Source organism: Arachis hypogaea, chromosome 7 (genome assembly GCF_003086295.3).
Source record: "Arachis hypogaea cultivar Tifrunner chromosome 7, arahy.Tifrunner.gnm2.J5K5, whole genome shotgun sequence".
NCBI lineage: Eukaryota > Viridiplantae > Streptophyta > Magnoliopsida > Fabales > Fabaceae > Arachis > Arachis hypogaea.
Genome location: NC_092042.1, coordinates 66,223,970 through 66,250,837, shown reverse-complemented (window position 1 = coordinate 66,250,837; position 26,868 = coordinate 66,223,970). Strand labels below are relative to the sequence as shown.

General features: G+C 34.8%; 1 protein-coding gene across 4 annotated transcripts; it reads right to left on the bottom strand.

Moving 5' to 3' along the window:
* Positions 1 to 18,492: 18,492 nt before the first annotated feature.
* On the bottom strand, positions 18,493 to 22,407 carry LOC112703301 (uncharacterized). Of its 4 annotated transcripts, none has more exons than XM_025754698.3 (5): positions 21,850 to 22,407; positions 21,643 to 21,775; positions 21,390 to 21,497; positions 21,141 to 21,274; positions 18,493 to 19,175 (listed from the first exon to the last, which is right to left on the bottom strand). In XM_025754698.3, the coding sequence occupies exons 1-4, from the start codon at positions 22,046 to 22,048 to the stop codon at positions 21,142 to 21,144; spliced, it is 573 nt and encodes a 190-aa protein (XP_025610483.1). In that variant the 5' UTR covers positions 22,049 to 22,407; the 3' UTR covers positions 18,493 to 19,175; position 21,141. The 4 variants fall into 4 exon arrangements, with proteins under 4 accessions (XP_025610483.1, XP_025610485.1, XP_025610482.1 ...); XM_025754697.3 differs by lacking the exon at positions 18,493 to 19,175 and adding an exon at positions 19,434 to 19,673; XM_025754700.3 differs by lacking the exon at positions 21,141 to 21,274.
* Between the last annotated feature and the right edge of the window lie 4,461 nt (positions 22,408 to 26,868).

Genomic DNA, 26,868 nt, shown 5'->3' with positions numbered 1-26,868 from the left:
TGTCTCATATATACATCTTCATGCAAATCACCATGGAGGAAGGCATTATTCACGTCTAATTGATGTATAGGCCACGAATTTGCCAGTGCAATGGTCAGTATAACTCGGATGGATGTTGGCTTGACAACAGGGCTGTATGTCTCTGTAAAATCAAACCCGGGTCTTTGGGAGAAACCCTGAGCAACAAGTCTGGCCTTGTACTTTTGAAGGCTCCCATCAGCATTATATTTGAGGTGAAACACCCACTTGCTCCCAATAGCTTCCCTGTCGGCTGGGAGAGGAACCAGGGACCAGGTATTATTCCTTAGAAGAGCTGCAAATTCAGACTCCATGGCACTCTTCCACTTTGGGTCATCTAATGCTTGCGTGACAGACCTTGGCTCCATACTTGCAACAAAAACATGAGGCTTAACAATACCTGCCTTGCTTCTAGTCACCATTGGATGAGTGTTAACAACAGGAACAGACGGTGGAACTGTTTCCAAATCAGCTATTGGAATTGGAATCGGGACATCTGATGGGGCCTTGTGGGAAGGAGTTGGGGACGAGGAGAGGGAAGGCAACATAGGAGATGGATTATAGGGGCTGGGGGCAGAGGAGAAGAAGGGACAGTAGAACTTGAAGGGATTTGTGTTGGGGTTGAAGATGGGATGGTAGGTGAGGCTGTTGTTATGGGTAAGGTAGAAGCTGAGGTTGGTTGTGAGGAGAGTTGTTTGGCCTGGTGAGGGATAATGGGAATACATGGTAGTGACGGTGGAATAGCATGTGAGGATTCAAGTCTGGGTGGGCAATAGAAACCGAAGGAATGATCTTTGAAAGGGAATGTGGCTTCATCAAATACAACATGTCTTGTAATGACCACTTTTCCAGAATTTGTGAGACATTTGTAGCCCTTGTGAGAGGTGCCATAACCAAGAAATACACTTGGTGAGGATCTAAAGTCAAGCTTATGTCGGTTGTAGGGCCTCAGGTGAGGAAAACACAAGCAACCAAAGACCTTGAGGTTTTCATAGGATGGCTTCTTGTTGAGCAGTTTTTTAGTTGGGGATACTCCGTTCAGTACTGGAGTTGGCAAGATATTGATCAGTTGGACTGCTGTAGTGAAAGCTTCGCCCCAGAACTTGAGTGGCATAGACACTGTTGCGAGCATGGTTAGCCCCATTTCCACAACGTGCCTATGCTTTCTCTCAGCTGTGCCATTTTGTTGGTGGATATGTGGACATGAAAACCTGTGAATAACACCCTGTTCCTGCAATAATTTGGACAAACTGACATACTCTGCATCATTATCACTCTGAAAAACCTTAAGTTTGGCATTAAGCTGAAGCTCAGCCATGTGTTGGAAATGCACAAAAACTGTTTTTAATTGAGCTCTACTTTTGATCAGATATAGCCAAGTAAATCTGGAATATGCATCAATAAAATTCACAAAGTAATTGTTTCCATTGCAATCAGACATTGGAGCTGGACCCCAAATGTCAGAGTACACAAGCTCTAAAGGAGCATTATACACTGTTTTAGAGACTCAGGAAAGGGTAAAGAGTGAGATTTGCCAATGCAACAAGAGATACAAAATGGCTTATTTGTAGGAAAAGAAAAATTACAATGCTGTAAAACTTTTGAGACTATATTATGTGAGGCATGTCCAAGACGAGAATGCCACAACATGTATTGATCTGAAGTTGACTGTGAATGTGACTCCACTGAACTGAGCAGTGCAGCAGGTGCTTGAACAGGATGAAAATTCAACAGCTTATACATGCCTTTTTCAACAGTTCTATTCAAAAGCAATTCTTTAGAATCCTGGGATTTGACACAGCAGCCATGAGAATGAAATTCAAAGAGGGCATTGTTGTCACAACAAAATTGATACACACTTAATAGGTTCTTTGTTATATCAGGTACTAGCAACAATTTCTGCATAATGAGATATTTAGAGCTCAATTCAGTTTTAAAATAGGCTTTTCCAACAGAATTAATGCTCAAACCTGTTCCATTGCCAACAACAACTTGTTCTTCACCGTTATAATTCTCCTTTTCAGCTACATTGTGGGGGTCGGGAGTCATGTGATGTGTTGCACCTGAGTCCGGATACCAAACAGAATCAGTGAGAGTTGCTGGATTTGCTATCACAGTGCTGTAATTGGCCCCTGGTTGTTCAAGTTGGTGTGGTTTGTTAGTGCTTCTTCCATGCGGCTGTGAGTCTTCTTCATACCTGTACCAACAAGTTTTGGTAGTGTGGCCAATCTTGTTGCATAGCTGACATTGAGGTCTCTCATAGTTTGATCTTTCATAATTTTGATTTCTCAACCTATCATCATATTGCTGCTGTTTTTTAAAGCCAGAGGGATGCCTTCCTCCTCTGTCGAATCTTCCCCTGCCTCGGGAGCTTCCTCGAAAATTTCTTGTCTGAGTCCAGTTAGCTTGATACTGAGGGCTTTCTTGCAAGCTTTCTTGATTTGCATAACTAGATTGTGCTACATGTGCATAAGCTACTTGATTTACCTCAGATTTTCTAAATCTTTCTAACATACTTTCATTGGCAAAAAGCACTGCTTCTAACTCTCCGACTGTAATACCTTGCGATCTTGTTAGCAGAGAGGTGAGCAAAGGCGCATACTCTTCGGTTAGGCCATGAAGGAGTGCATTAACATGGTCGCTCTCACTTACTGTCTCGCCTACTAACACTAACGCATCAATTGTGCCTTTTATTGACAGTACATACTCGTTTACGGAGGATCCTATTCGAGTGTTGCTCAATTTGTTCCTTAATTGCATAATTCTAGCCTTAATTTGAGAGGCAAAGTGAGTCTCTAACCTGTTCCAGATCTGATAGGTGAATACACAACCAACCATCCGAGTGGTGTAGGGTTTCGTCATCGCCGCCAGAAGCCAAGATTTAAGCAAGGCATCTTGTCTTTTCCATCTCTGAAATTCTGGATTAGTGTCGCCATTTTCAAGAAATTGAAGCGGAATTCCAACTCTAGTGATGTGATTCAATAGGTCATTTCCTTCGATCATTGCTTCTACCTGATCCTTCCACTGCAAGAAGTTGTCGCTGTCGAGCTTCATGTAGATCGGAGTTGCAGCAAAGCCTAGTGAGCTCGCCGTTTGTGCTGAGCTGTGGGCGCTGTGAGTGCTTTCTGAATCTGTCATGGTTTGGGTTTCGTTTTCCATTAGAAGACCAGCTCTGATACCATGAAGGAATCAGAGACTGGTGAGTAAGAGCAAGGAGAATGAGTGAAGGAGAAGAGAGTTCAGAGAAGAGTGATTTGAACAGTGAAGGATTACTTTTCATTCACTAAGACTTACAGCAGTACAAGACTTATATAGCATACACTAGAAGCATCTGAAGATGCCAGATCAGCAGGCTTAACTAACCTCCTAACAAACTTAACAGCTAGATAAACTTGCTTAACTGACTACCCTTCTTTGTTCACTTTTAATATCTTCTTTCACTCTATCATAGAGTATAACCCCGTACTAGAACAAGTAGAGGAAGCTGTCACTATAGAAGAAGAAGAGTTGGTTGAAGATTTAGGAGATGCCGAACCTCCGCAGGAATCTAGAGTTGTGGAGAATTCTGTCAAGGATGTTACAATTGACGCTAAAGAGGAGCTTGCACAACCTCCAATGCAGATATCTTATAAAGAACTGGACGGAATAAGCCAAGACGCAAGTTTCCTGGATGATGATAATCACAAGTCGAGTTCTCCTAGTAATGAAATTGCATCCACAAGTGAATTCTGTGAGATAGAAGAATCCTCTCCAAGTGAATACGAAGATGATGCAGAAGTTGACTTTTCTCAACCTCCAAATTATGACTCAAGTGATGAGGACGATATCGAAGACTTTGATCAAGACATGGTTGAAATAGAAGAAGTTTGCAAAGAAGTAGAGGAATTCACTGAAGACCACAAGGGAGTAAAGCTTGCAGAACCACAGAAAACACCTATCCCAAGGCCATTACCACCCAACACAAACTTCAAGTGGGTAAAATCCTTGACCTTTATCTTCAATTTTTCACTTGAATATGGTTTGCTTGAGACAGATGGCCAGCTTAGAGCTCTCTGCGGCTTTAAGAGCGAAAGGGAAATGACTCGAACTCAGCACTGGTATGCAAGATTCAATGAGGTTTCACACTTCAAATTGAGGTGCAAGGATTGGTGTCAAGCTCAATTGAAAGGATCTCGGAAGCTGTTTGGTCACTGCAGTGAGAATTCAGATTACTTATCACCCGGCTGAAAAAATGTAGATCAAGATAAAAATGGGTGTAAAAGTAGAGTTTGGGATCCTGGAATCTATCCTGACATTCAACACCCCGGGACACTGGAAACCTGTTTGAAACTGCTCAAAGATTTTATGTGCCTTGTTTGGGACCCCGGAGGATGCTGGCATTCCAAACACTGGTGGAGATTTCTGGACGAATTCAAACACAAGCCACCATAGCAGAAAACTCGTCAAATGTCCAACTTAAGGACTTTAACTAAAAGTGCTAGGTGGGAGACAATCCACCATGGTATGATCATTCCTTCTCCATTCTACTCTGTTTTTGAATTTTGTTTGAACCTGAAATTTTTGCATAACATTCATTGCATTTTGCATTCTGCATACTGCATAAAAAGAGAGAGAGAGAGAGAGAGAGAGAGAGAGAGAGAGAGAGAGAGAAAGAGCATGCGACGCGCCAGCACCGCTGACGCATTCGCGTCACAAGTGCATTAAAAAGAAAAAGGAAAGTGAACAGAAAGTCGTGCTAAAGCAAGGCTGGAGGTGTGCCTTCGGCACAAATTGTTCCACGCGACCACGTGCCCCACGTGATCGCGTTAGTTGAGAAAAATGCCTCCCACACGTTCGCGTCACTCACGCGAACGCGTGATCTGGATATCGGCGTAAAGATCCAATGCCCAGAAAGTTGGGCTGGAATCGTGTGGCTGGCGTGCGTTTCGCACAAAACAACCCACGCGTACGCGTCCCTGACGCGAACGCGTCACTTACCCAACACACATCCCACGCGAAAGCGTGAGCGACGCGATCGCGTCGCGCGGATATTATGACCCCCTATATCAGATAGAGAGTTGCGCTGAAACGACGCTGGAATCGTGCGTCTAGCACAAATACCAGCGACGCGTTTGCGTTCCTTACGCGTCCGCATCACCCATCTTTCCCCTAACCCACGCGATTGCGCAACCACGCATCCGCGTCAACCTCATTTCACCCTAGTCACGCGATCGCGTCCTCCACGCGTTCGCGTGGATTTGCGATCACTAACCCCAAGTCACGCGAAACCCTATCCTTCCCGCAACCCAAACCCCAACCACTCTTCCTTTCCTCTGCAACTCTCTCTCCCTCAACCACCCCCAGCCACCACCAACGACCACCTCCGACCTCCAAGACCGCCACCACACCGCCACCACCAAGACCCTGTCGTGACACCCACCCATCCCCTCTCCTCCTTCTTTCTTTTCCCTCCCTCTCTCTCACCTCCGCCACTGCTCGACCACCACAAGCCTCCGACCACCGCAGCCACCTTCGCCGGGTACCACCCCAACCCTAACTCCCTCTTCTCAACGATACCCCTCAACCCTATCATGTACCCTACCACCGACCCTGTTCCACCGTCGCACCGCCGTGATCCTCCCGGTGCCGCCACAGCGCATCAGCACCTCTCTGCCCTCATCTCTGTTCCATCTCATTGCCATTTTCGCACCAGGTTTCGCCATACGGCGATTCCTCCTTGTGACTCATTAAGTTTGTTTTCCAATTTTTGTTCCGAATAAGCTAGTTAGAGATGCATGTTCGTAGTGGATTCTAGGTGGTTAGGTAGCTAGGATGTGGTTAGTGGATTTAGGCATGATAATTGCTCCGTTCTTGTTATCTATTTATCTGTTCTGCAATTTTATTCTGGCTATGATGTTAGTACTGTTCATATGCTGCGCTTAACTGTTTCATGCTGCTGTTACACTGCGCTTTCTTATTCTTGCTATTTGTGCAGCCTTATTTCAATTCATATGAACTGTTCTTACTATTTGTTTTCCGGGAACATCCGATTTTAGCCAGAATGCTGCCCAATTTTCTACAAATTGTTTCCTTTTTACATTCAAGACTTGGTTTTGGCATTTCTCAATTTTCCAATTAATCAACCAAAGCCATTCTTGAATGCACAGGCCAGCATTCTTATTACTTTTCCTGGTTAATGAATTGGATTATTGATTTTACTTTTTACTATTTCTATATCTATATGCATCATCAACAACTTGATTCCCCTGCTTGAATATGAGTTAACTGTTGTTCAAAATTGTGATATTCTTGTTACTTAGAAACCAATCATCATGCCACTTACTCTGACTTCCTTTTTACCAACTCGCTGATTTTCGCTTTCTAACATCTTTTTCAATTTTACCAAATTTTAACTTTCTAACTTCCCCCTTGCCTCTTCACTACTTCTTTCAATTTATTTCACTCATGGCATGATTATTATTTTTCCTAATTAATAGGCTTTCCACTTCTACTATATTTTGGACTGTGATTTCTCATCTCAGCTTTTCAACTCCAACACAATCCAAAATATACCTTTACTTAACTCATTTCATTTCTCTACTACTCCTTTGCCACTTTGTGCTTATCTTGTTATTTGCCTACTTGTTTTCCTGCTTTTATTCCTCAATTATATTTTGAAAATTCTGTTTTTCAGGATGTCTGACTCTCAAAGCAGGGGAAAGGGCAAAGTTACCACTGGCAAAAGGAAAAGAGACGAATCCTCTGATTTTATCCTAGGCATCTTACATGATGATTCCTGGCGGGAGAAGAACTTTACCCCGCAGGAAAAGACTGATCAGTTGGTACCTATAGCTGACCCGGTTAAGTTTGCAAACAAATACTGTGAGATGAAGTACCCAGTTTTTGCTACATCCAAGAACCTATACTTGGAAAGGACACTCAAAATTCCAGAAGAACTTAAGCAGTACACTTTAGATCAGATCAAATAGAGAGGCTGGTTCTTCCTGGAGCGAAACTTAACTGAGGTTACCTCATCCTGGGTCAGAGAATTCTACTTCAATTATTTTCTATCATCCTTGGATGCAGTACAGCTTAGAGGCAAGAAATTGAAGAGATCCTTCAGCTTCCACTGAAATCTGATAAGCCAGATGGTTACCAGAAAGCTGAGGAGGATATGCGATTCATGAGGTTTGATTGGGATGCAGTAAAGAGGGACATCACTCTTGATCCTACTATTCCTTGGGTCATGAGAACAAGCACATTGGTACCCAAGGGAATCAGGCTTATATATCTGAATAATGAGGCTCGGCTATGGCAACAGATTCTGAGTAACTATGTGATATCGAGCACTCATGAGACGGAGGTGCCAGCTGCTATGATTACCCTCATCTGGTGATGACGGGTAAGGACCTTTATCTACCTCGCTTCTTCCAGAATTACATGGCCAGGGTCCATGTTAGATGCACTCTCTCCTTTCCTTACCTGATTACTCAGTTGGGTCGCCGAGCTGAGGTCCCTTGGGAGGTTGCTGATGAAAGGCCCCCGCCACAGAGTGCCGAAAGATCATCCCTCACAGTCAGAAGTTTCTGGCTTTCGGCTACCGCCCTCTATTCCTCACTGACACTACTGAGGCAGCGACTTCTTCAGCTGCTCCTTCTGCTTCCACTGGCCCAGCACCACCCACTGCACCCCCACCTGCTCTTGAACCCGTCTACCGTCTGGTGCACCGACTCTTTGACCACCTAGATCAGATGGAGTGCCATAACCAACAGCAGTTTGAGAGGTCTGAACGTTGCAACAGGCGACTTTTTGAGAAGTTTGAGCGTCGCCACAAGCGACGCTATGAGCACCTCAAGCTGATGATTCGCTCTGGTGGTGACATCCCCTCTGAGCCCGACACACCCTCCGACACATCTGAGGAGGAGGTGAGCGATCATGAGGATGAGGCACCTACCCAGGCTGAGCAGGGAGGTCCCGAGCACACTGTTTCACACCATGGAAAGCACCACCAGCTATAGGCTGCAGATCTGGAGGTTCCTCTACGGACAAAGCCCCCGCTTCAGCAGACCGCTCATCCTACCCTCATAGAGACTGCAGACCCTCAGCCTACCATCGAGACACCGGCAGCCTATCCTTCCAGAGATAACACTCATTCACACCCGGCTTGAGTGAGCATCGAGAACGATGCTTTATTTTAAGTGTGGGGAGGTTGCCATCTTTGGCATATCTTTTGGTGAACCACTACAGACTCTCTTCTTATTTTGCCCATTTTCTGTATTTTTGCACATTTCTCTCTTGCTTTTATTGTACTTTTTGCATTATGCACTTTGGGCTGTATAATATCCTGGATATTTTAGCTTGATTTGCACCTTAGTTTACTAGTTATATATTAAGTGGATTAATTAGTATAGTTTACCCTTTTTTAGCATATGATAGTTGATTTGATTGAAAAATAAAAAGAGTAAGCTAGGAACCATAATATAGTAAAACAATCCACACACCTTGTATATATAGCATTACATGTTAGTTAGTTAACAACATTTCATCAAGGAGGAACACTAAAACTGTAAAGCCACCCAAATAAATTTTACATTGAGAATAATAGAAACTCTTAATTTCTACTTGCATGACATACATAACTGATATATGGTTTATGAGCTTGAGAACACACAGCCTGAGAGTTTTGAGCTTAATTGTATGGTTACATTCAAACCATAATTTTTATTCCTGTGTGCTTCGCCCTTCTTTTTTATTTTGATGTTCTTTGCTTTGCTTTAATCTATATGTCCGATTATAGAATATAGATACATACTAAGAAAGTGATTGAGGCCATCATTTGAATTTTTCCTCACTGATCACAAATAAAGCCTACCTTTTATGCCATCCTTGTTAGCCCCCTTGAGCCTTTTAATCCCCTTCTGTTTTATAACCACATTACTAGCCTTAAGCAGAAAAACAAAATAAAAATCCCAAGTTGAATCCTTGGTTAGCTTAAGATAGATATTGTGTAAACATTTAAGTGTGGGGAATTTTATGGGAACATAGGATGATAGAAAAAGTAGGAATTTAAATTGAATAAATTATTTAAAAATTTGGGAAGCAGGCTCATGTGAAATCAAAGTAATTAAATTATCATGTGCATTAAAAAAATTATTTTATTTTCAATAAGGGGATACAAAAATTCTCCAAATGCAAAATGAGAAAAATCAATGTACATGGGGCAAAGTTAAATTTAATGCATGAGTTTGCAATACAAAGTGGGAAAATTTGGACAAATAGGTTAAGGAACTTTGATTTGTATAAAGTATGTATATGTTAGGTGAGATCTTAAACTAATTAAGGATTCACTTATTAGCTCACTTAGCCTTATACATATACCCTTACCTCTCTACCTTGGCCCCATTACAACCTTGAAAAGACCTCATAATTTTTGTATGTCTATATTCTATATTTGTTGATTGGTTAGATGAAGAATAAAGTTATAGAAAGTAAGGATAAAAAGAAGAATAGAGAGATTAACCCAATAAACACTGAGTGACTAGAGAGTAAACACAAAATCTAGTGAGGGTTCAATAGCTCATCACCATATATCTCTGCCTCAATTGTTAATTGTCTTGCAAGTTTGAAAAAAAAAATTTTCATCTCAATTGTAAAAGTGCTTTAACATTATCTAAGGTTGGCTATGCGTATATGATTCCTTGAGAATGTGAATTAATTTAACTACATGTAAAGCTTTATATATAGGTGAATAATAACTAGATTTGCATGACTCATTTAGGTAGTTGCATCTAGGATAGATTGCATTGCATGAGATTTCACCACTTTACCTTACTCTTTATTTTGGATTTAGCATGAGGACATGCTATTGTTTAAATGTGGAGAGGTTGATAAACCCATATTTTATGATATATATTGTGCTCAATTTAAGTGATTTATTCAACCCTTCACCTACTTATTCATGAAAATTGCATAGTTTTGTTTTCCCTTCCTTATTATGTGATATATGTGAAATACATATTTTCTATGCTTTAAAAGTAATTATTTTAATTACCCTTTATTACCATTTGATGCCGTGATTTGTTTGTTGAGTAGTTGCAGAGCTTCTAAGGCAGGAATAACTTAAAGGATGGAAAGGAAACATACGAAAATGGAAGAAAAGCACAAAATGGAGTTTTTGAAGAAACTGGCAGTGACGCGAACGCATGGACGACGCGGCCGCATGCCCAACGTGAAAAGGGAGTGACGCGACCGCGTGACCCACGCGGCCGTGCACCTTAAGCAGAACACAGATGACGCGGACGCATGATCAAAGCGAATGCGTGATAAGAAAAACTTCAGATGATGCGACCACGTGACCCACGCGGACGCGTGACAGACGCCACGCACCAGAAATTACAGAAAACGCTCCCAGTGGTTTCTGAAGCCCTTTTTGGCCCAGATCCAAGTCCAAGAGGCCCAGATTAGAAGTTATGAAGTGGAGGAATACATCCATTCAGGGAGTTGGCCAATTATTCACTTTACATAGTTTAGATGTAGTTTTTAGAGAGGGAGGTTCTCTGCTCTCTCTTAGGATTAGAATTAGGATTTTTAGAATTTAGGAATATTTTTATCTCATCTTTCTATCAGGTTCAATATTCCTTTATTTTGACTTCTCTTCTACTTTGAGATATTTTAATGCTTGCATTACTTATGTTGCCTATTTGGCTTATGAACCATTCATGTTAGGATTTTTTCTATTTAATATAATTTGAGGTATTTTAGACTCATGATTGTTTTCTTTTATTTATATAAATAATTTTAGATTTTTCCCATTTTGGCTTTGGTTAGGTAATTGGTAACACTTGAGTTTCAAACTCAGCAGTGGTTGAAATTGGCAGATTCTAATTGATCTAGATCGCTCTAAAGCTAGTCTTCCCACAGGGATTGACTAGGACTTGAGGATCAAACTAATTAGTCTACTTGACCTTTCTTTGTTCAATAAAGGATAACTAAGTGGGATTAAAACCCAACTCTCATCACACCTGATAAGGGTAACTAGGATAGGAATTTCAATTCTAATACCTGGCCAAGAGTTTATTTTATCATTACTATTTTATTTTTCTTATCGTTTAACATACTTGTTCCTTACTTTCAAAACCCCCAATTTACAAGACTCATAACCAATAATAAGAACATACCTCCCTGCAATTCCTTGAGAAGACGACCCGAGGTTTAAATACTTCGGTTTTCAATTTTATCAGGGATTTGTTACTTGTGACAACCAAAACGTTTGTAGAAAGGACTTTTGTTGGTTTAGAAGCTATACTTGCAACAGAAATTTATCTAAAACGAGCTCAACCATTATGTGCTTATTGAATGAGCCACACTTATATAGGTCATTAGATTTTATTAGATGAAAATCAAAGGCTAATATAAAAGAAGAGCATTGATGGACTCTAATAAATATAGAATATTCTAGTATATAAATAAATGCTTTAAATGACAATACTTTAATACACAATACCTTTAAACGACAACAAAATCTTTTATTCTTAAATAATTAAATATAAAATATATGAATATTTTTTATTTATTAAAATTAATTATTGCAAAAAAAATTTATAATATTAACAAATCATATTAAAATAATATTTTAAACTATAACTAACATAAAAATATAAAATAAATAAAATTTTATTTTATATTACTTGACAAATTATTAGATTATTATATTTAAAATTTATTAACTAACTACGTTTATTAAAGATATTATTATGTGATATAATTTTTTATAAAAATATTTTAAAAATATAATTTATTTAAAATATTATATATAATACATGAAAATATTAACTTTTTAATTTTTTAGAAAAATAGAATAAATAATATAATTTTAAATATATACCTAAATAAAAAAGTTAATATTTTCATGTATTATATATAATTTTTTAAATAAATTTTACTTTTACAAATACTTTGATAAAAAATTATATGATATAATAATATATTTAACAAAGTAGTTAGTTAATAAATTTTTAATATAATAATCTAATTATTTGTCAAGTAATACAAAGTAAATTTTAATTATTTTATATTTTTATATTATAGCTTAAAATATCATTTTTATATTAAAAAAAATTTACATAATAATTAATCTTACTAAATAAAAAAATTTATACTTTTTGTATTTATTTAATTTATATTTTTTAGAACAAAAAATTTCTACCTTTATATAGTAAAATATGTGATAATCTTCTTAATATATATGTTAGGGGTGGCAAAACGGGTCGAGTCCGTCGAGCCGACCTGCCGAACTCTCTAAAACAGGTGGGTCGGACTAGAATTTGAAACCTGTCAAATTAAAAAAATTCGCCAAATCCGTAAAATTTTTATGCAAAATTTTTTTATAATATTAAAAAATTATATTAAAATGATATTTTAAATAGTTATACTGTAACAGATTTAATATGTTTTTTTATTTCAATGTTATTATATGATTATAATTATTTAATATATAAAAAATTACTAGACAGTATATATATTAGGAGTGGCAATGCGAGTCAGCTCGCCCCAACCCGCCCCGCCTCACCTAGGCCCGCACCTTAAGAGGGACGGGCCGGCCCGCCCCGCCAACTAAAGTAGGTACAAAATGCTAGCCGTTTGACTTTGTTTTTTTTTTTGAAAAATAAAATTAATTAAAATTAACTAAAAAATAATAATTAAACAATTAATTACAAATAAAAAATAGTCAAATTATAATATAACTTTTTATTAATTTTTTTTAATTTTTAACTTCAATAAAATTGTTAAAAATAATATTTGTCAATAGAACCATCTTTATTTTAAAAAATAAGTCACATAATTTGGACATATATACGAAATTGTAAAATAAAAAAATAAAGTCAAATAATTAGAACATATATACATAATTTGGCGAATTTTTTTAATTTGACAGGTTTTAAATTTTAACCCGACCCATATTTTTAGCGAATTTGGCGGGTTAGCCCAACGGATTCGACCTGTTTTACCACTCCTAATATATATATAGAAGATTATCAAATATTTTATTATATAGAGATAAAAAAAATTTGTTTTAAAAAATATAAAATAAACAAATACAAAAAAATAAGTTTTTTTATTCATTAAGATTAATTATTATACAAATTTTTTTATAATATTAAAATAATATTTTAAACTACACCATAAAAATATAAAATAAATAAAATTTATTTTATATTACTTGACAAATAATTAGTTTACTATATTTAAAATTTATTAACTAATTACTTTGTTAAATATATTATTATATAATATAATTTTTTATCAAAATATTTGTAAAGGTAAAATTTATTTAAAACATTATATATAATACATGAAAATATTAAATTTTTTATTTAGGTCTGTATTTAAAATTATATTATTTATTTATTTTTTAAATTAAAAAAATAAAAAATAATATTTTTATGTATTATACATAATATTTTAAATAAATTATTTTTTAAAAATATTTTTATAAAAAATTATATTATATATTAATAACTTTAATAAAAGTGTTAGTTAATAAATTTTGAATATAATAATCTAATTATTTATCAAGTAATATAAAATAAAATTTTAGTGATTTTATATTTTTATGTTACAATTTAAAATATTATTTTAATATAATCTTTTAATATTTTAAAAAAGTTTTGCATAATAATTAATTTATTAAATAAAAAATACTCATATATTTTATATTTATATATTTTATATTTAATTATTTAAATATAAAAAATTTTGTTGCCGTTTAAAGTATTATATGTTAAAGTATTGCTATTTAAAGCATTTATTTATGTACTAGGATATTCTATATTTATTAGAGTCTATCAATGCTCTTCTTTTATATTAGCCTTTGATTTTCATCTAATAAAATCTAATGGCCTATATAAGTATGGCTCATTCAATAAGCACATAATGGTTGAGTTCGTTTTAGACATTTCCTAAACAACAACAACAACAACAACAACAACAACAACAATAATAATAATAATAATAATAATAATAATAATAATAAAAAAGATGGTTGATTGATTACCAAAGAAACGTAGAAAAAAATATAGTTTTTGAGATTTTACAAAATAAATTGAGTGTACGTAAAGTTGGATACTTAAAAATAAAAATAGTAAAAGAAATTGTGTAATAAATTAAAAGATATTGAATCATTTATAACTAATTACATTAAATAATTTTAATTAATGTTGATTGTATAACAGTAAGACTAATCCTTGGAGAATTCATTTTTAGAAAGGAAATAAAAAATACATGGATGTTATCTAAGTAACTTTCTCCACACACGCGTTTTCCTATCCTACAGTCGTTTGTTATACACGCACCTCATATAACGTATTGTGTTTTTGTTTTTCTTCTTCTTCTTCAACCTAATAAAATTCGTCGTTCTCCTTTGTTTGCATTTTTCTTCTTTGTTCGCATTCTTCATTATTGATCGCATTGAATTCAACGTGATAAGCTCCTTCATTCTTCTTTTTCTTCGTTTTCTTTTTCGATCTACACTTCTGAATGGAAACAATGAATGATTCAACTTCAAATCAGTTGAATGAGGCTATTATGTTGAGACAGTTAGGGAATGATTGCTGCATGCTATCACAATAATCTTAAACATTGAACAAAGTAAAAGGAGGCCACCGAACCGAACAACATTCATTTGGTGAACCGAAATCACGAAGGCCATCAAACCAAACAATGTACATGTGGTGAATAAATGGTGATCAACTTTCAATCAACAATAATAGTATTTCTTCTCCTCTTCCTCCTCCTCCTCCTTCTTCTTTCAAATTCTTCTTCATCTTCTTCTTCTTCAACCTAATAAAATTCGTCGTTTTTCTCTGTTCGCGTTTTTCTTCTCTGCTCGTATTTTTTATTATTGATCTGCATTGAATTCAACGTAATAAGCTCCGTCGTTCTTCTTCTTCTTCGTTTTCTTCTTCGATCTACACTTCTGAATGAAAACAATGAATGATTCAACTTCAAATCAGTTGAATGAGGTTATTACGTTGAGACAGTTAGGGAATGATTGCTGCATGCTATCACAATAATCTTAAACATTAAACAAAATAAAAGGAGGCCACCGAACCGAACAACATTCATTTGGTGAACTGAAATTACAAAGGCCACTGAACCGAACAATGTACATGTGGTGAATAAATGGTGATCAACTTTCAATTAACAAGAATAGTATTTCTCCTCCTCTTCCTCCTCCTCCTCATTCTTCTTTCAAATTTGCACTCGTAGGTTCTTATTCTTCTTCTTCTTCAGTTCAGTGGATAGTGTAACTAGGGCTTTGAAATTGGTTGTTACTCTGTTCATTACTTCTTTTGCATGGAGAAATACTATTCTTGTTGATTGAAAGTTGATCACCATTTATTCACCACATGTACATTATTCGGTTCGGTGGCCTTTGTGATTCCGGTTCACCAAATAAATGTTGTTCGGTTTGGTAGCCTCTTTTTACTTTGTTCAATGTTTAAGATTATTGTGATGCGTTTCGGAAGAATAATCCAAATCCCACTCATTCAATTGATTTTGAAGTTGATTCATTCATTGTTTCAATTCAAAAGTCCAGATTGAAGAAGAAAACGAAGAAGAAGAAGAACCACAAAGCTAATTACGTTGAAATCAATCCAGATCTATAACGAAGAACGCGAGTAGAGAAGAAGGAGAATAACAAGAAAGAAAACGCGAGCAGAGAAAAAGAACTAAAGAAGAAATAACGTTTTTTCATAATGAGCGAGCGCGTATTTTCACTCTTATTAATGCGCGTGATTCTATTTGGAATTAGGCCAACTTAGTTATATGATTACATAGATGTGTAGCGCTTCCTTTTTAGAATAAGCTTGTAGGAATTTATATTCACCGCTATAAATTATACTTGATTGAAGTTATTCAATTTTCAATATCATTTATTCAAATTAATTAATAATGTAAGAAAAGGAAACTTTTAATTTTTTTTGGGCTAAATTTTGTTGGTTATCAAATATTTTTTTATATGATATTTTAGTTAATAAATTTTTTTATATACGTGTGTACTAATAACACATATATTGGTATCAATTCCCACAACTAATTTTTCTGCGACTAAATATTATATATAGTGTTATTTTTATTATTTATAAGTTTAAGTTTTAGAGTTAAAGTATTTTGTTTAATTTTTTAATTTGTTATTTTTTTACTATTTTATAGAATAAAAATGTATATTCTTTGTTTTTTATCGAAATTGATTATTTTAAGGAACAAGTTATAATTTTTTTATGATCTTTTATTGATATAGTCATTCTCTTATTCTTTTGATAGTTTGATAATTTACAATTCGATTGTCTTTTGTCGTAATTATTTACAATGCACCACATTCGTCAAATATCACCTCGAGTTATATTCACGGATCTCAATTCTAATTACATAGATGTAAGTTCAACGAAAGCATAATGAACTCTATTTTACTGAAAGATAGTTGGATCTATTTATATATTATGACCAATTTAATATAATATGGGTAAAGTTAATTTTCTTAGAAAGAACTCGATTTTTTATTGAGCAATTGGATTTTTATAGGCCAAAATCAAATTCTATCCCTCCATACTTTTTATCTCTGCCAGAAAATTTTCGAAATGGATATATAATGAGATGAGTTTTCTTAATTTAAGTTCAATTTTTAAAGAATTGTATCTGCCTTCATATAGAATTTGAAAGATTGATACCATGTTTAAATTTTCTTCTTTTAAATTTTTTAAAAAAAAGGATGCATGGTCTGAATTTACACAGATTCTAAATGTTAAAATTGATGACATTATTTCAGTTAGTTGTCGTTACGAATATAACTCTAATCTATATGTGTCTAAAGTCTAAATTTAAACAACTTAAATATTATTTAAATAGTTTAGTTCTAATATTAAGATTTTGTTAGATTAATTTTAGAAAAATTTAAATGGTTACTTCAGTTTATTTGTTACGTCTATTAAATTTGGATATATTATTTCTAAATTTTTAATATAAAATTTTTGTTCGGTTTATAAATTTATTTTTATTGGATCCAATATAACTAAAAAATTCTAATAATTAAGTTAAAAAATACTGCTAATAATAAAAATAATATCTTTTTAAATTATTAATACACCAAACTAAATCTTTTAGAATATTATTAGTTGCCTTAAAAAATTTTATTGACATTGTAATAAATATCTCTACAGAATAATTTAAAATATGACAATTATTTTAATCGAAGTTATTGTAAATAAATAATAAATAATGACTTAATTTAGGTATACTTTTAAATTATCAATACGAAAAATCAATTTTAAAATATTAATAGTTACACTAAAAAATTTAGTAATCATATCCAAGAATATATTTATATATAAAAAAATAATCACAGGTATAATTAATTTAATAGCATTGATTATTTTTTTTAATTTTAAAATAGATTAATCCTATTATTATTATTATTATTATTATTATTATTATTATTATTATTATTATTATTATTATTATTATTATTATTATTATTGATAATACTTTAGTAATTATAATATTCTACATAATTATCGGTATTCTTATTATACTACAATTTGTATAAATGCATTATTAATTAAAATAATAACATATATTAATTAGATTATATACTAATTACGCATAATCAAATTTATTTGTTTAATTATACACATTTAAAGCGATAGTAATTAGTCTATTTTTTTTATAATAATGCTCTACATCCATGCAAAAAATATATCCAAATTATCCAAGCATTTTTTGTTAGACGCGCCTCCTCCACTCTCCAATTCGTTTGTGATACATGCGCCTAACATATTAACGTAACAAATTGTTAACGTAAACCTTCTCTGCTGCAACCTAAGCCTTCTTCTCTGCTCGCGTTCTTCTTCTTCTTTGCTCGTGTTCTTCTTCGTTCTTCTCTTCTTCTTCTTCTTCGTCTTCTTCTTCATCGTTCTTCTTCTTCGATTTGCATTCCATTCAATGTAATAAGTTTCGTCATTCTTCTCTGCACACATCTATCTTCTTCATTTTCTTCTTCGATCTGCTTATGTTGGATTTATCTTTTTCCCATTCTTCTTCATTTTCTTTTTCGATCTAGACATAACATTTATATTCTGAATCGAAACAGTGAATGATTCAACTTCAAATAAGTTGAATGAGTCTGATTTGGATTATTCTTCTAAATCCTGTCAAGCGGATCAGGTTGGAATGCAATTGTTAAATTGAATTGAATGCACATAGGTGTTCTAAATTGAATTGAATTGATAATGTAGACACATGTGTTTTGAATTTGAATTTATATAATGGATAATGTTCTGTTCATTCAGTACTATATAATTGTTTCACCTCAATATGGTGTTCGGTTCATTGTGAAGACAACTTGTAACACCCTAAGTGAAATTCCATCCTTAAAGGTCTTTAAATAGGGTGTCACACTTGATTAGAAAACTAATGAACTCAAGTGCTATGCAAGGAAGGAGAAAAATACGCGTGAAGTTTAAATAGCACTGAAATAACTGAATTGAAAACACTTAAAGAGGTTCGAGCAAATAGAATAACAACCAAATTTCCATGAGTACGGTTCTAAAATAAGAAAGTGCCTAAAGGTAAAAAGAAAACCAATTCATCCTAAAATGTTTCATCGAAGAAAACTCCCAACTATACATTATGTCCTATCCTTAGTCCGGACTCTTTAGTGGTTCACGAAATGAGGTACTAATAGTCTTCCTCCAACACTTTTCCACGGAATGAAGATCCGATCCCGTTGTGTGGAGTGAACTAAGATCCGACGAGGTGCCGAAGCGGGGGAATAGAGTACGTACTCCACCTTTGGACTTCCGCAAGAGGTTAACTCTTCCTCTGGATCTTCCTCCATTGGCTCCTCCTCCTGGTTGGGGCTGTCGGATTCTTCTTCCTCTGCCTCGGAGTCTGAGTCGAGACATATCACCTCGGGGACCATTTCTTGAGTGCTGAAGCGTTACTATCTTGAAGGGTCACGACGGGTAGCTGGGTCTCCTTTTACGAAATCCCGACCTAAGTAGATAGTTTGAAGTACGGTGGTAATGGTCGTAACTACCCACGCGTGCTTTGAAAATGTCATATTCAGAAGTTACCCTCGGAGGGCGCTGCGTCGTCTCCATCCGTTGTGCCATGTTCCTCTGGAGACAGTATGGGAAAAAGAAGGGATGAAAACTTAAAGTCTCAGTAGGAGTGCTATGTGACACCTCCATATCTATCCCAAGCCCACGCATGGAATTTAAAAAAAAAGTCATACGGCAAGGCATGTAATATGTGTAATACCCTCACTATCAGATGTCACGCTTCCGGCTGCGCTACTCTGATAGCAAGAAGTATTACGACTACTCTACATACTAAATACTAAAATAGGAGCCTGTGACTCGACACTGTATCGCTGATTTCTTTGAAAACGGGAAATAAATACTTTATTTTAAAAAAAAAATACAAGCAAGCCTAGATTCATATACAAGATTCATTACATAATAACTCATAATATAAAATACATTTTAAACATACAACTCATATCCCTCTTACAAACTTGTAATAACAAGGACGAGGGAAGAAAATAATCTAATTAATACAACAACATATATAAACCAAATGCAGTATACTCTCCATAATACTTCCTCATCTGGTTCCTGAAAAGGTAAAGCTATAGGGGGTGAGAACCTAACCACATGGTCTCACCACGGAGTTCCAAAGTTGTCATAAGAAGATATTTAACAAGAAAATTGTTTTCAAGTTCAGTGATTATCATTGCCTTATGAATCCTTTAAAAACCAGTAGGCACTCGTTCGAAACCTTTTCAAAGAAACAATGTTTAATTTTTTTGAAATATGAAACCTTTCCTTCCTTATAAGAAAATCTCAACCAAAAACCAACCACGCAATCAAACAACACAATCATTAATCCAGCACCAAAGTTCATTCTCGAATGTAGCACGCCAGGACAAACATAGGCAAGACAGACAAGGAAAGCACAAGTAGGTAGCAATTACAGCAAATAGTTCAAGTAGCAGTTAAGAATAGTTTAGCAATTAGGCAACCGAAAACAAGTTCAAACCTAAGCAAAGCATACAAATACATATGATGCAAGCCTGTCCTAGGGCTGATGAGGCTCATCTGTCGGTTATCCAGCCAACCCGACAAGTCTGAATTGTCCTTAGACTGTCCCCCGACGTGCATCCCCAAGAGTCTATGCATAGCTTTTTCTCAAATAATCAATATTGCTCAATGAGGGTAACATTCCCGGGAATTTATATAGTGCCCGGTCACACTTACGTCGTAGGGTCAACAGAGTATCGAGTTTTCAACTTGGTACACGTGGTGGCAAGCAACGGCACTTAATCCAGGGAACCTCGTATCTCAGATATTTCAAATTCATAAGCCATATGAATAATTCAAAGATCATATCTCAACATTCTCAACATCATAATCATTCATCAATCCAAATCTCATTTCCAAATTTATTCAAAAACCATATTTCAGAGAAAATTCTCAATCATCCTTCTTTCCATTCCGTTCACTAACAATTCCCAATATCCAAAACATAATTTTTTCTTTGATAAATGAGGTAGTTTTAAATCATATAATACTTAAAACCTTTTTTAAAATAACTACTTTCAATGAAACTTCTAATTTTATAAAATTTCGGCAGCATCTCCTCTAAAATTCGGATACTGCCACCCTTTTCGGGTCTCATCCAAACATTTCTCAAACCATTTCCAAATCTCAATCACTTTCCAAAATTCAACCAACTCCAATATCAAATTATTTTCAAACCAGACCAATTCCAATAATAAAACTCTTTTTAAAGTCACACCAGCTCAAGTATTAAATCATTTATAAAATCAGACCGACTCAAAATCAAACCACTTTAACTTCAAACCAATAAAAACCACTTTTTCTAATAATCAAGTAAATAACTTTTCAAATCCACTTCTTATCAACAATCGTACTTCACTCAAGCAATCAAGCACCCAATAATCCAATCCAACAAACCATCACATCCACAAGACAAGTATAATCATAAATATATATGTTTTTGCGTCAATATCTATTTATCACAACTCTGTAATGTAAAATAGATTTTAAGAAAAATCCTACCTCAATTATTCGCAATCCGCATAATTAAATACGTTGAATCCCTTTTTTCCCTCGGCTCATCACAGCGGCAACCACAACCGCAGTTCCAAACCACTTTTGTAGCAACTATAGTTACTCTAGCAACTATAGTTACTCTAATCGCAATAAGAAATAACCGAAAATCAATCAAATAGCAAATAACATTGCAAAATCCTCAATAAACTATAATGAATCGCTAATAGCGAGAGTTCCAAAACAAGAAAAACTCACCGAATCAAGAGGAAAATAAAAGTTGGAGCTGTTACAAATCCAATGGCCAACATCGGCAAGAGCAGGACTTTGACAGAAATAATGGAAAGTGAAGGTGATGCAGAATAGCTATAATGGTTAATCCAATTAGCACTGAGAGCGGCGTCAATAACTCCAACAACAGTGACCATGGTTACAACAAAATAGAGAATTCAAACCCAATGGAATCAAAACAGAAATGAATTCAATGGAACTGGAAACAAAGATCGCTTACGATAAAAGAACGAAGCAGCAGCAATAGGAGAGGCAGCACCCTTCTCTCCAGTCCATGATTCCGGCAACCAGAGACACGGCAGCTGTTCTCCAGTGACAATCGACGGCGGCGGCTGAAGCTTCTTCGACGGTGACTAAAACCAACACGCAGACACAATAAGGTTTTTAGAATCTTAAACGATGGTAAACCAAACTCAAAAACCCTTACCGATGGTGAATCTCAGTGGCGGCAGCGGAGCTTCTCGGCGGCAGAGGCGCGGCGGTGGCTGAGCACAGGTCTCCCCTTTCTCTCCTCTGCTCCCGAGCTCTCTCTCCCTCTCTCTTTCCCTCTTCACGAACAGCGACAACGCGGGCTGGAGGTGACAACACGAATGGCGGCAACGGAAGCTCCTACTACGCAACGGCATGGTGGCGACGCAGCAGTGACGAGCTTCAGCGCCAGCGAATCACTGGCGACGGCAGTCTAGCAGTGGTGAACGGCTTCTCTGCTCCCCTCAACTCCGTGCTCGCTCTCTCAGATCTCCCTCCCGATGGCACAGCGACGGCGACGGTGGCAGTGATGCCCACCGGCACCGTTTCCCTCTCTTCTCCCCACTCCCTTTCTTCTCTTTCTTCGGTCCCCCATCTCTCTTTCCTTCTTTCTCTTTTCTTTCTTTTTTTTAAATTCTGTGAATATGCTGCATGGCTTATTGAAGAAAAGGGGGTTCGGTGGCTGAGGAGATAAGGCGGCTGGTTTTTGGGAAAATTAGGATTAGGGTGATATTTTGGGAATTTAGGGTTTTGATAAAAATTATATATAAGGATAGTTTGGTGATTTTAATAAAATTGGAGTATAAAGTATTAATATTTGAAAAACTAATTTAATCTCTAAATTTACTTTAAAATATTACTTGTGGTATAAAAATACTAATTGATTCTCAATAAATTACTCTAATTGAGAATACATGGTAATATAATTAATTTTCTTTATTTTTAACTTAAATTATTAAATGATATAAATACAATTAATCTAAAATTGAATCATATAAAATTCCTATTCTTTTACAACTATTAAGCTATATAATTTAAATATAGAAAATTATTCAATAACTATAAAATTAAGTAAAATTTCTAATTAATTATCAATACCTGATTTAATTAGATTTAATAAAATAATTTCTTGAAATAAAATTTCTAATGAATAAATAAATTGAAGTCAATTTATAATAAGATTTATTTAAAAATTCTGGGTCTTACAATATGAACATTTCTTATAAAGCATATAGGCAAGAGGGAAAGCATATAGAAAAAATAGAAAGATAATATCTTATGTAACCTCAACATATCCATACATAAAACTTAGAAAAACATAATTAAAAATCAAAATTTTCCTTATATTTTCTCTTTTTTTTAACTTATAACTTTTATGGAAGGTATTGAGCTCAAACCGGTATAAAAAGTGGGAGTCCCCTTCCCTTACCGAAGGATTTTATCCCAAACGTTTTAGCGATCACCTTCCCTTATCGAAGGATCATATCGATATCTTGTCTTTGGGGGTCATATTCCCTTACCGAAGGATCATTCCCTCAATTCAATTTACAATCAAGGTTATTTAGACATACATAATAAGGGAGTCATATCAACAAACATATATTATTATATAAAATTGATGGGATAGTCCCCTTCCCTTACCGAAGGTTCTTATCCCAAAGGTTTGCCGATCGCTTTCCCTTACCGAATGATCATTTCGATTATCTTGTCTTTGGGTGTCACATTCCCTTACCGAAGGATCATTCCCTCAGTTCAATTTACAATCAATGTTATTTAGACATACATAAGAAGGGAGTCATATCAACAAATATATATTATTATATAAAATTGATGGGATAGTCTCCTTCCCTTACCGAAGGTTCTTATCCCAAAGGTTTGCCGATCACCTTCCCTTACTGAAGGATCATTTCAATTATTTTGTCTTTGGGGTCACCTTCCCTTACCGAAAAATCATCCCCTCATATTAATTTACAATTAGGTTTGTTTAAACATACATGAGAGAAAAATCATATAAGAAGAGATCATGCAAGAAAAGGGACAATTATGATGATAAAGAGATATATGAAAATCATGAGACTCTAGCATATGTGTGGATTTTCTAATTAAAAGATCTTGGTAATATAATAGCATGGATTGAAAGAGGTCTATCAAAAGTACAGAAAATAGGGCATTTTAAATAATTGCACAAAATATTAAAGAAGTATGTATTCTCGATCCTAAAGGAATAATATAATGGTGCAAACGATCATATACGTGTACATAATAAGAATAAGGTATATTAAATATTTGAATAAAATATCATAAGAAAGTATGTACTCTTGACCTTAAAGGAATAATGATATAAGAGATCACATAGATGCACATAATAGAATAGGATATGTTAAATATTTGAATAAAATATTGAGAAAGCATGTACTCTTAACTTTAAAGGAGTAATAATAACATAATAATATAAGAAGTCACATAGATGCACATAATAGAATAGTGTATATTAAATATTTGAATAAAATATTATAAAAAAACATGTACTATTAACCTTAAAGGAGTAATAATAATATAATGATATAAGAGATCACATATATGCATATAATAGAATATGGTATGTTGAACAAGACATTATAAGAAGACATGTACTCTCGGTCCTAAGAAAATATTAATAATATAATAATATAGAAGAGCACATAATAAAATGGTGTATATTAAATAGTTGAATAAGCATTATAAGAAGGCATGTACTCTCGACCCTAAGGGAATATTAACAATATAATCATATGAAAAAGCACAAAAATAGGTATAGTAAATAATTGAATGAATATCATAAGGAGACATGTACTAATGATTCAAGAAGACATGAATGACATGATGGACAGACATGATCAACATGGATAAAGGATGAGCGAAAGATAATTAATGTCATGATAACATTCGTGAATGGAAGAAAATAAAAATGGAACATAACACATGCCAATCATTAAAAAAACATAATTCCCTGCTCTTTTTCTAACGTTTCTTTATTACCTATGAGCTTGCCTCTTGTGTTTGCACACATAATATATTTTATTTTTTTGTAGAGAGAGAAGGGAGAGGATTAGTATTTTTGAGAAGTGATTTTCTACCTATAGGTGCACCCCTATTTATATACATTTAGTGATAGGGTGGTTGGGATAATTTTAAATTCAAAAGAAGGGCCGTTATTAGATTCCTATCCATAATTCAAAATTCTAAACTCATCTCCTAACTGATTTTCAAAATTCGAATTTAATTGTTTCTAGAAGGGGTGAAGAGAGGTTGTTACACAACTCTTCAAATTTGAATTTATATAATGGATAATGTTTCGTTCATTTAATACTATACAATTGTCTCACCTTAAGAAGTTGTTCGGTTCATTATGCAAAAAGCTGTTTGAATTTGATTTTATATAATGGATAATGTTCCATTCATTTGATACTATACAAATGGAAGTTCGGTTTATGACAACTGGAGTGGATGAGGATGTACTAGACGTATTTTCACTGAGAGATTACTACAAGGTCCTAGGTTATGATAGCATAGTTGAGTGTTGGTGGCTTGTTCCTAGTAAACCTATGAAGAGTGGATTGCGAGCACTAAGTCATGACAAAGAGCTGGTAGAGATGTGCTTCTATGCAAAGAACAATGATGAAAGAGTTCACATATACTATGAGCATGGAATTTTCTAATCCATGGTAGATGAAGCACCTGAATTGATAGAGTTAACACCCAATGTCACTGGTGTAAACAAGGATGTCAAAGGGACCACACCTAGTCCAAAAAATGATATACCACCCATTCCTTCTGAAGAATCCAATCCTTCACCCAACCACCATGCGAACGAGATCTACTAAAACTGCCTAAGTCTTGGCTGCTGCTCTCCAACATCCTGCTCAACTCTTAGAGAGACTATTGCGATTTGGAAAAATTGGGGCAGTTAGGTTTTATTTCAAATTGTCAGGGGTTAAATTGGTGCCAAGTGTCAACTAAAATTGCCAGGTCAGCTTTTTGGTGACGGAAAATGACGAAAGGGTCAAATTGAGGCACGAGTCAAAATTTTAAGGTACAATTAGAAATATAGTTATCAAACCCGACTCGACCCAGTCGGTTCGACTGGAAATTCGGTCACCTAGTCGAACCGAGCCACTCGTCAATTTTGGTATTTTGGTGCTGCATCACTGCACTTTGATTTTGTTGCTGGGAGTAATTTGTTACTGAAAGTTGAATGTGTTGCTGAAATTTGTTACTGATTATCATGAACCTTGAATTTGTTGTTGACTTGCCAAAATAATCACTTAGCTTAAGTTTGTTCGTTGCCGAAAATCATTACTGAGTTTATTGAACCTTGAATTTGGTGATGTTTTGCAGAATAATCACTCTGATAAGTTTTGCTTCATCTCTCTGCCCAGGTGAGTTTCAGCTTTGGCCTTGTTATTCCTCTTTCAATTTCATTGCTGTAAATTATTAGTGCATCTTGAATTTATTGTTGAAAGTTGAGTTTGTTGCTGAAATTATGATTAGCTAATGTTAATTTGCTGTAAATCATATTTGGAGAATTGGAGTTTTTTTGTTGCTCCTGAAAGTTATCATAGTTTATGTTTTTGTTGCTGCCTGAAAGTTTTCATAGTTATCATAGCTGAATTTGTTGCTAGAACTCTAGAAGTAGAATTTGTTGTCAGCTGTAAGTTGAATTTGATGCTGAACATATCATAAATGTGGTTGTTGCTGAAAGTAGAATTTGTTGCTGGATAACTGAGTTGAGTTGAATTTGTTACTGAACTTTGTTGTTGTGTTGCTTAAAAAATGCTAAATCTTTTGTTACTGTTAAGGGATAAGAGATAAGAGAGTTGGTCAATAACAAAATTAGTTTGATACAGTTAGGTAGGGTTTGTTATTCTGATCTCTAATCTTTTTCTCTTTTCCAACTGTTATAAATGAAGCTCTTGCATCCCTCTAAGAGGTGTGTAGAATTGATTCATTGATGGAAGAATAAGATGAAGTTAATTTAGTTTGCTAGTTTCTTGTAGCTCTCTCTTCAAACTTTTCTTTCTTTGTTTCTAATGTTCTGCATAATGCAGTGTTTCTTATGGAAGATATAGATGCAAATCAAAATGAGAAAAATGTTGATCAAGCTCTAAATTTGTCCTATGAAGATATAGATGTCGATTTTAAGATAACTTGGATTTGA